This window comes from Mustela lutreola, chromosome 9 (genome assembly GCF_030435805.1).
Source record: "Mustela lutreola isolate mMusLut2 chromosome 9, mMusLut2.pri, whole genome shotgun sequence".
In the NCBI taxonomy this organism is placed as follows: Eukaryota; Metazoa; Chordata; class Mammalia; order Carnivora; family Mustelidae; genus Mustela; species Mustela lutreola.
In genome coordinates, this window is record NC_081298.1 from 6,121,555 (window position 1) to 6,132,840 (window position 11,286).

An 11,286-nucleotide genomic window follows, 5' to 3' on the forward strand; every position below is an offset into this window, starting at 1 on the left:
TTTTATGAGGCCAGCATCACCTTGATCCCAAAACCAGACAAGGATCCCACCAAAAAAGAGAGCTATAGACCGATATCCTTGATGAACACAGATGCGAAAATACTCAACAAAATACTAGCCAATCGGATTCAACAGTACATTAAAAAGATTATTCACCACGACCAAGTGGGATTTATTCCAGGGCTGCAAGGTTGGTTCAACATCCGCAAATCAGTCAATGTGATACAACACATCAATAAAAGTAAGAACAAGAACCATATGATACTCTCAATAGATGCTGAAAAAGCATTTGACAAAGTACAACATCCCTTCCTGATCAAAACTCTTCAAAGTGTAGGGATAGAGGGCACATACCTCAATATCATCAAAGCCATCTATGAAAAACCCACCGCAAATATCATTCTCAATGGAGAAAAACTGAAAGCTTTTCCGCTAAGGTCAGGAACACGGCAGGGATGTCCATTATCACCACTGCTATTCAACATCGTACTAGAGGTCCTAGCCTCAGCAATCAGACAACAAAAGGAAATTAAAGGCATCCAAATCGGCAAAGAAGAAGTCAAATTATCACTCTTCGCAGATGATATGATACTATATGTGGAAAACCCAAAAGACTCCACTCCAAAACTGCTAGAACTTATACAGGAATTCAGTAAAGTGTCAGGATATAAAATCAATGCACAGAAATCAGTTGCATTTCTCTACACCAACAGCAAGACAGAAGAAAGAGATATTAAGGAGTCAATCCCATTTACAATTGCATCCAAAACCATAAGATACCTAGGAATAAACCTAACCAAAGAGACACAGAATCTATACTCAGAAAACTATAAAGTACTCATGAAAGAAATTGAGGAAGACACAAAGAAATGGAAAAATGTTCCATGCTCCTGGATTGGAAGAATAAATATTGTGAAAATGTCTATGCTACCTAAAGCAATCTACACATTTAATGCAATTCCTATCAAAGTACCATCCATCTTTTTCAAAGAAATGGAACAAATAATTCTAAAATTTATATGGAACCAGAAAAGACCTCGAATAGCCAAAGGGATATTGAAAAAGAAAGCCAACGTTGGTGGCATCACAATTCCGGACTTCAAGCTCTATTACAAAGCTGTCATCATCAAGACAGCATGGTACTGGCACAAAAACAGACACATAGATCAATGGAACAGAATAGAGAGCCCAGAAATAGACCCTCAACTCTATGGTCAACTAATCTTCGACAAAGCAGGAAAGAATGTCCAATGGAAAAAAGACAGCCTTTTCAATAAATGGTGCTGGGAAAATTGGACAGCCACATGCAGAAAAATGAAATTGGACCATTTCCTTACACCACACACAAAAATAGACTCAAAATGGATGAAGGACCTCAATGTACGAAAGGAATCCATCAAAATCCTTGAGGAGAACACGGGCAGCAACCTCTTCGACCTCTGCCGCAGCAACATCTTCCTAGGAACAACGCAAAAGGCAAGGGAAGCAAGGGAAAAAATGAACTACTGGGATTTCATCAAGATCAAAAGCTTTTGCACAGCAAAGGAAACAGTTAACAAAATCAAAAGACAACTGACAGAATGGGAGAAGATATTTGCAAACGACATATCAGATAAAGGACTAGTGTCCAGAATCTATAAAGAACTTAGCAAACTCAACACCCAAAGAACAAATAATCCAATCAAGAAATGGGCAGAAGACATGAACAGACATTTCTACAAAGAAGACATCCAGATGGCCAACAGACACATGAAAAAGTGCTCCATATCACTTGGCATCAGGGAAATACAAATCAAAACCACAATGAGATATCACCTCACACCAGTCAGAATGGCTAAAATCAACAAGTCAGGAAATGACAGATGCTGGCGAGGATGCGGAGAAAGGGGAACCCTCCTACACTGTTGGTGGGAATGCAAGCTGGTGCAGCCACTCTGGAAAACAGCATGGAGGTTCCTCAAAATGTTGAAAATAGAACTGCCCTATGACCCAGCAATTGCACTATTGGGTATTTACCCTAAAGATACAAATGTAGTGATCCAAAGGGACACATGCACCCGAATGTTTATAGCAGCAATGTCCACAATAGCCAAACTATGGAAAGAACCTAGATGTCCATCAACAGATGAATGGATCAAGAAGATGTGGTATATATACACAATGGAATACTATGCAGCCATCAAAAGAAATGAAATCTTGCCATTTGCAACAACATGGATGGAACTAGAGCGTATCATGCTTAGCGAAATAAGTCAAGCAGAGAAAGACAACTATCATATGATCTCCCTGATATGAGGAAGTGGTGATGCAACATGGAGGCTTAAGTGGGTAGAAGAATAAATGAAACAAGATGGGATTGGGAGGGAGACAAACCATAAGTGACTCTTAATCTCACAAAACAAACTGAGGGCTGCCGGGGGGAGGGGGTTGGGGAGAAGGGGGTGGGATTATGGACATTGGGGAGGGTATGTGATTTGGTGAGTGCTGTGAAGTGTGTAAACCTGGTGATTCACAGACCTGGGGATAAAAATATATGTATATAAAAAATATATGTTTATAAAAAATAAAAAATAAAAAAAAAAAAATAAAAAAAAAATTAAGTTCATGTGGCATATTTCAAAGGTAAGCTTCTTTATTGACCAGTTTTTTATATTTTTAAAAGATTTTATTTATTTATTTGACAGAGATCACAAGTAGGCAGAGAGAGAGAGGAAGGAAAGCAGGCTCCCCACTGAGCAGAGAGCCGGATGTGGGGATCGATCCCAGGACCCCGGGATCATGACCTGAGCTGAAGGCAGAGGCTTTAACCCACTGAGCCACCCACGTGCCCTATTGACCAGTTTTAGATGCTGGGCAATGCTTTCTAGTGGGAGAGATTGATGATCATTAAATGAATAAACTAATAAGAAAATATAAAATGACAACAAGATCTGTGATAAAATAATAGTTCATTCATTCGCATGAGTGTGTGGGGTCTTCTTGAGAAAGAGTAGTCAGGGAACGCATCTCAGAGGACTAAGCTGAAGCCTGAATGATAAGGTGCCAAGCATGGGAAGATATGGGCTTGAGGCAGTGGATATAGCAGGTGCAAAGGCCCTGGGGCAAGAATGAGTATGGTATCTTTGAGTCCAGTGGGGTGGTTAAGTGTGGGCAGGAGGGTGTGCAGTATTTACCAGAGGATGTCAGATCTTTAAGGCTTTGTAGGGCCATGTAAGGAAGTGGAATTTTATTTGAAGCCGCTGAAGAGTTTTGAGTAGGAGTGTGATATGATCTGATTTATATTTTTAAAGAATTGTGCTGGCTGCTGTGTAGAGAATGGATTTTGGTGGAGGTGAGGGTGGGTGAAGGTTTCCAGCCAAGGAGGCTTAAGTATGTGGCAGCCCCCAGCCCCATAGGAATTAAGCAAAAAAGTCCAACTTAAGTAACGACAACAGGTGACCATTTCCAGAGACCCAGGGAGTCAGCCACTGCAGTGATCTTACCTTGGGAATGGGAGTGAAAGGTGAGATCGACTTAACACGAGTCAAAATCATGATGAGCTTTTATTTCTCCAAATTAAGCATTTTCAAACCTGACTCCTGCTGCTTAAAATGTCTGGTGGGTTCCCGCATGAACAGGCCCTGGCCGTCAACCTAATGTTGTTCACACACCCCCCCCCCCCCCCCCCCCCGCTTAAGAGGTGGATTCCCTGGGGCTACCCACAGGCTTTGGAAAAAGAGAGCAAATAAAATTAATTGGTTCTTTGTTTTTATGACATTGCTATGGAAACTCTATTATGAAATTCTGGACTTGTGGGTTATAGGAATATGCACGCGTCTCCCTCCATGGCAGCACATTGCCTCTCATATCATTGGGTCATGGCTCCAATGCTAGGGCATTGGTGTTGGACTTGGGGATGGAGGTCAGGCAGCCTGTTTGAACCTCTGCTTCGCTCCTTGCTAGCTGAATTTTCATAGACAACCTCCTTAATCTCTGAGTTTGAGATGCCTTGTCTTCAGAATAACAGTGATCATGGCATCTGTCTCCTGGTGTTATTGCAAGGGTCAGAGAAGAGATGCCTGTCCAGTCCTTAACATGGTTCTTGGCACGGGGTCAGCACTCCAGGCAGATGAGTCCTTTGGGGTTTCTGTTATGCTCATTTGAAAGTCTTCTGTGCCCTGGCTTTGTGAAAGGTGGTCTCCAGGCCTACAGCTGCATCTCCCGGGGGCTTGTCCAGGTCAGAAATGCACAATCCTAGGCTCTACCTCAGACCTGGTGGTTGAAATTTTGCACTCGAACAGGATCCCAGGTGATTCCTGTGGGCATTTACATCTGGAAGCGCTACTGTAAGCTACAATACGTACAGGAAGGAGAGCTGAGTCAGGTCTGAAGGTGGAAAACCTGTTGCCCGCATGGTAGTGGTGCAAAAAGACATCATCCCCAGGACTCACAACACTGTGACTCTAACCAGCTGGGCGTGGCTGGGAAGCCACGTTATCCTCCTGCTCAGGTTCCTCATCTGTAAAAGGACTCACCTATTTGGGAAGTTTGTGGAGAGGGTAAAGTGAAGTAATGTGAGAGCTGATATCAGAGACTGAAAAGTTACATTGTTTACATAGAGAAAGGACATCATAATTTTTACAGCTGATAGTACAGTTTTTTAAAGAATCTGATTCCCCATTTCCCGTGTGTGCTGGCTGAGTGGCCATGGGCAAGACCTATTATTTGGTGTCTCGATTAGAATAATGGAGAGTGGCAGTGGCCCGGGAACTACAGCCTGGTATTTTTGGAAACTAAATGGGAGAATTTTGTAGTTTGGCTAACAGGCATTGCCCTAGAAAAGCTGAGCACGGTGGTCAATGGCAGTGTTTATGCCATTTACAAAAGACTCAGAATTACAGTGTAAGGGGTGAGGGCCATGTGCAGAAGTCACCAGGGTGCTTCCGGGTGGCATAGTTTAACGTGTCACACATTAGCAGCTGCAAAGGGCTTTTATTATTTCCAAATGCCACAACCAAAGCAAGAGACAAGTGATATTGCTTATACTGGCACAATGTCTTCAAGTACCAAAAAACCCACAATATATTCCAGCACAAGAAAAATACACAATTGTACACTAAAGACACAGCATATTATAAGAATTCACAGGGGAGTTGTTGGGTGGAGGTGGGGGCAGCATGAGGGCAGCCAGACAGCAGAGTGTGAAGTTCTCTAGGACAGGAAGGGGTTTGAGGGGGCCCGGTGGGGCGCAGTGATGGACGTCCAGCAAACACCGACAGTGCTGGTCAGCAGAGCTCGCCCTGTGCTCACGGGGATGAGATGCTTTGCTTGATAAGGTACGGCCATTGAGAGCCGGGTCACCCCACCTTTCACTATGCTGAAAAAAAGGAGCAGTGAACCAAGAAATTTCTGTCTCACAGACAGTTCCGGAGATCAGGTGATAGAGACACAGCTAGGGGGAGCAGAAACAGAGCTTCTGAGAAAGCCACGGGCATTTCCACAGTTTCTGAAACTCTCTGAAACTACAGGAAAGCCATTTCTTGAGGCACATGTCCTCCCTTCCATGATTCCCTCTCTTGCTTGACAGAAAAGGAATAATAGGAAAATGGCTTTTTTTTTTAAATAGGGAAATTTATACCTATAAACAGCAAGGTATCAAAATGCTTTGTACACAGGTATTCAGTGCTGATTTTCCCAAGCACTATCTCTGTCTTTCATTAGAATTTTGAAAGCTGCCTTAGATTTAATGCGTAAGAACCTGACAGCAGTAGCAGCAGCAACCAAATAAGAAGCAGGTCACATCCCTATGCTAGTTTTCGGGGGGAGGCTGGTCTGGGGGGTTGAGGAGAGGGGCAAATGTAGCATCGCTTCCTCCACATGGAGCTCAGTATTTTTTAGACCATTGTTTTACAGTAAATAGGGTTATAGGCTAGAAACCCAGTCTCTTCTGAAGTAAGGACCAGACCATCTGAGCAGCTGACAGCCAGAACCGTGACAGGTTTGCCGGGGAGACATTTGAATCCCTCTCAGAGCCAACGAAAACCCTTCCATCTGGTCTGACTTGTGGCAGGGAGGCACGGGGAGGACGCAGGAGGAAGCAGGTGGGCGTTACAGACCCCGCGCGCATGGGTGTAAAGGCAGGCTGCGCCCCGAGCCGCCCTCACTGAGTCCTACCAGGGCCTCTTTGGGAAATCAGTGACTCACCCCCCGCAGAGTCCTGCGAGAAAGCCCGGTACGTACCATTTTCCCCTTCGAAGGCTTTGCAGGTGCAAGGACAAAAGACACACCGATCATGGCTGTTGACCTATTTTAAGCCTATCCAGGACTTCTCTACCCCCTCTTCTTTTTTCTAAACACCTCGCTTGGCTGGTTGGGGGCTCGCCGGTGACGGAGCCGCCCGCGCCTACTCCCTGGCCCTGGTGCCCTAGCCCAGGTTCATGGCGTCGCAGCTGCAGAGGATCTCCCTGAACGTGTTCCGAAGCTCCAGGCTCCGGAAGGCATAGATGAGCGGGTCGATGATGGAGTTACACATGATGAGGACCAGGTAGGTGTTGAAGTGGGCGGCGTAGCAGACGCAGTACGGGTTGGTGGGGCAGGTGATGATGAGGATGAGGTGGAGGAAGAAGGGGGCCCAGCAGAAGACGAACACTCCCAGCAGGATGGTGATGGTGACAGCCCCCTTCATGCACGAGTGCTGCTGCGGGGCTGCCCCATTGGCCGGGGGCAGCGCTGCGATGCGCCGGGCGTGCAGCCGGGCGAAGAGGAACATGTGCACGTAGAGCGAGCCCATGAGGAGCAGCATGGCGAAGAACATGGTGATGAGGCACACGATGACCATCTTGCTCTCGGAGTAGACGATGAACGCCACGCCGCACACACCGCAGCATGCCCAGATGGCTGCGATCCAGGCGAGTGCCTTCCGCACGGTCATGATGCTGTGGTAGCGCAGCGCGTAGAAGATGGTGACGTACCGGTCCACGGCGATGGCCAGAAGGTTGCAGATGGAGGCCACCAGGGAGATGCAGATCAGGGAGTCGAAGACGTTGTCCATGTGCTGGATGAACCGGTCCTCGAAGGTCAGGTAGTTGCTGTTGATGATGGCGATCATGACGGTCTCCAGGGCGTTGGACACGCTCACCAGCATGTCGGCCACCGCCAGGCTGCAGAGGAAGAAGTACATGGGCGAGTGCAGGTTGCTGTTCCTGACCACGGCCAGGATGACCAGGATGTTCTCCAGCAGGCTGACGATGCCCAGCACCAGGAAGACTTCGGGCTTGATGAAGACCTGCTCGCAGAACCCGCTGCTGCTCTGGTTGCTGAGGGAGGGGGCGGCGAGCTGCTCTGAGCTATTGGGCAGGGTTGGCTGAGCAGACAGCAGGCAGCACGAAGCGTTCATCGCTCACAGACGGTGGGAGCAGGGGCTCCGGCAGCGTCCAGAACCTGCTGCTGCTGACGGCCGGGGTCTCCCTCCCGGTGCTGGGGGCAGGTGCCCGTGCAGTCCGGACTGAGGGAGAGGGAGGGAAAGTCAGCTGCGACACAGCCCAGAGAACTTCCCCTCGCTCCTCCAAGACAAGCAGTTTTACGGACACTCTTCTGTGTCGTCGGCTGTCTGCCTTCCTTCTCACCCCTTCCCACACCCCCAGCGGGGAATGGAAGACCTGCCCCCGGTGGCCAGAGTTTCAGCTGTGTTCATAGCAGGACCGGGCCCGTGGTACCTGTTGCTAGAAGTGAGCGGGGAGCACTCAGGCTTCACGGCCGGGCTGCGGACACACTCCTCCTACTTCAGCTGCAGCGCGGCGAGAGGACCGCTGAGCATCACTCTGGTGCCTCTGACTGACCACAGCGCCCGCGTGGGCTGGGAGCTTGAGCAGCGGGCTGGTGCCCTCTGCTGGCCAGACTGCTAACTGCGTGCTGCCTTGGCCGAGTGGTTCGTTCTTCTCGGGAAACTGCCACAGGTGCTCAGTTCTCCGGTCTGCTCATCTGTTGTCTTAGAAAATAGCCATCGTTTATGGAGCACCTGCTGTGGGTCAGGTCTCTGCTGGGTGCAGGGAAAGTGATGGTGAACCAGACCTGCACGCCGTCCTGGTTTCCCCTAGACTTGGCCTCCGAGGTGGGAGACGAGAAGTCAGGATGTTATATTTCACTGTGACGAATGCGCGATGATGCAGGCCACGGGGCTGGGAGCGTGTGTGGGGCCTAACCTGGAGGGTCAAGGGAAGAGCACCTAAGCCTTGACTTGGTGGAAGAAGAGGTTATAGACAGCGGTGACGTGGGGCGGGGATTGGAGGAGTAGAGGAGGGTCCCAGGCAGAGGGAGTCACGTACCCCAGACCTGGAGACAAAGAGCAGTGGCTGTGGGGAGCATCACAGAATGTGGGTGCAGGGACCCACCTGACCTCCTGAGTCAGAATCACCAGGGGCAGGAACTGGACTAACATGTGTTCGGTTTCCGACTGGTGAGCTGGGGTGTAGCCAGGATTGAGAGCTACCGAAAAGGAAGGTTGGAGGGTTTTTTTTTTGTTTTGTTTTGTTTTGTTTTTTCAACTGAAGTACAGTTGACACACAAAGTTATGTTAGTTTCAGGTGTATGACATCGTGACCCAAGAATTCTCTGTGGCCCGATATCTATAGTCCCCCTCTGTCACCAGGTGATGTTATTACAGTATTAGTGACCACATTCCTTCCCTGTGCTGGATTTTTTATCCCTGTGATTTATGTGTTATAAGGAAGCTTGGTGTTTTTGAGGACCTGAATGGAGTTTGGCCAGAGTATAGAGCTGGGAGACACATTTTGAGAAATAAGGCTGCAAAGGTTTTCTTTCTTTCTTTTTTTTTTTTAAACCAAAGTTGGGAAGTGCCTGCCTCCCCCCTACGTGGGAGTTTGGAATGTCTCCTGAAGGCAGTGGGGGCCTGTGGAAGAAAGGCCTTTAGGCAGTGGGGTGTTGAGAGGGAGCTGAGCTTTAGAAAGACTCCCAGATGCAGGGTAGAGAAAGGATTGGAAGGGGAGGGGCAAGGAACAAGTGAGGCGGGGCTTTAGCGGTCTGGGATAGATGATAGTAGCTGGAGAGAGGAGGAGGGGGAGGGGGACGTGTGGCCCGGGACCAGGGGAGGACAGAAGCAGAGATGTTCAGGCAGATGTGTTGTAGAGATTTGAGAGTGTCTGGCCATGGAACTGTGGGAGACGCAATGGGCAGGGAGCCTCTCTTTCCTTTTTAAGTAGCAGGGAGGGCCGAGATGCCTTTTGAGCAGGAAAATGTAGAAGGCAGAATTTAGCAATGGACTTCAGTACCTGGTTCATGTCACATTTGGTGCTGCACGTGAGGATCCTGTGATCTCTGGAAACATAGGGTCCATTTGCCCTTACACATGTGCACACACACTGCACAAACAGACACACAGACACTGCACAGAAAAACACACATACTGTGCACACACACCACACACACACACACACACACACCATGCTGACACAACGGCACACACGCACACCACGCAGATACATATGCACACATGCATGCATGCACACACACCATGCACACACATACCACACAGATAACATGTGCACACACACACACCACACAGATACATGTGTGCACACACCACGCATATCCATGCATGCACATACACCATGCAGACACACACACCATGCAGACACACAACGGTGCTCACACACACCACGCAGATACATGCGCACACACACACCATGCAGACACACCATGCAGATGCGCGTGCACACACACATGCGCGCACACACCATGCAGATACACAACTGCACATACACACCACGCAGATATGTGTGCACACACATGCACACACACATTCCAGATGGATTAATGATTCATCTGTTATCTAACTTTGTGCGTGTGCGTGTGTGTGTGTGTGTGTGTGTATGAGATAGAAGAAATATGCATAAGGAAATAGAAGAACGTTTAAAATATTTATAAAGTTGTGGAAGGGAGAGATTTTCTTACTAAGACGGGCAATCCAAAATTTAGAGTATGGAAAAAAAAACCACTGTAGGCAACATCAGAAGACAGGAAGAAAACATTTGCCATAGTCAATGAATGGTTACCGTCTCTAATAGATAAGGAGGGCTTTCTGATTAATAAGAAAAAGATGAAATTACCTCTTAGAATACTGGGCTAAAGATATGAATAGAAATCCACTGGAGAGCAAATAAAAGCGGATAGCAAACATGTGAAAGATGTCCAGGCTTCGGAGGCATCAGGGGAATCCAAATCCATACTAGACGCCGAAGCCAGTTTTTCCGATTAGGTTAGCAGGAATTAGATACCAGATTCAGGAGAGAGTATGGAGAGCACTCTTGCAGGCAGTCCTGGTGTTTGTGAATAGTCTCATCGTTTGACAGTTTCTACTAAAATAAAAAAGGCTTTTTCTCAGTGTGCCTGGGGGCACAAGACACAGTGTTTCTATCTATCCTCAGCAGAGCAACTTGATTTCTGCAGCGAAACCACCCATCTTCCAGGATGGGGAAGAACACAGTCTTCATCGTTTCAGGGACTTCTCCTGGCCCTCAGGACACACGCAGAGGTGTATTCATCCTGTCTTGTCTTGTGGCTTCAGGGGCACCAGCGTTTCCTGCAAAGCTAGATAATCGAGGTTATCCATCACCTGCGGGTCCGTCAGTGCTGTCAGCGCTCCGTGACGGTGTGGGCTGGGCTCGAGGGAACCGGTGAGGACAGCCCCTGCACACCTGCAGCCTTGAGCACCGGCTCTGCTAATGAGTGTTGATTTGGGGTTCCCTAAATGCTACCCCCCACTCTCCTGGGGGAGCCACACAGACACAGCACAGATTCATTGAATCTTCTACACCAGCATTGGCTCTGTTAATAACAGTTGCGAGACACAGCATATATCGCTGGCCCATGTGGGAGTTCCTGTTTTGAATGTTCAGATAAACCATAACAAGGAGATTCTTATCCTAAGAGATAACGCACCTAGGTGTCCTCTCTGCCCGAAGAGCTCCTCCTTGATTTTGTGCCTCATGTATACATCGTAGCCTTCAAGACCCAGCTCAGATGGGAACTGTTTTGCTTTGTTTTATTTATTTATTTATTACAAATTTCCTCAAATCTTAGGAACTTTATTCACTTTATTCCCCCTTTGGTAGTCACACCCCGTGCCACAAAATGGGGACAGCGTTGGCCAGAGATCATATTGGAGACAATGATTAGATGTATCATTAACCCTAATTATTTCCGAGGAGGAGATGGCCTTCATGCCTGTGTTCCCATCCTGAGCCTGTCTCGGATTTCACCTGCCTCTTGCTGGGCAGGTCCTCGGGAGCT

General features: G+C 47.9%; 1 protein-coding gene across 1 annotated transcript; it reads right to left on the reverse strand.

Moving 5' to 3' along the window:
- Window positions 1-5,736: 5,736 nt before the first annotated feature.
- On the reverse strand, window positions 5,737-7,784 carry MC3R (melanocortin 3 receptor). Its single transcript, XM_059133121.1, has one exon. It carries the CDS (start codon window positions 7,373-7,375, stop codon window positions 6,404-6,406), a length of 972 nt encoding a protein of 323 aa, XP_058989104.1. The 5' UTR covers window positions 7,376-7,784; the 3' UTR covers window positions 5,737-6,403.
- Window positions 7,785-11,286: the final 3,502 nt, after the last annotated feature.

Coding starts and splice junctions, on each gene's coding strand:
- MC3R (XM_059133121.1), bottom strand. CDS start 7,375: ATGAACGCTTCGTGCTGCCTGCTGTCTGCTCAGCCAACCCTGCCCAAT.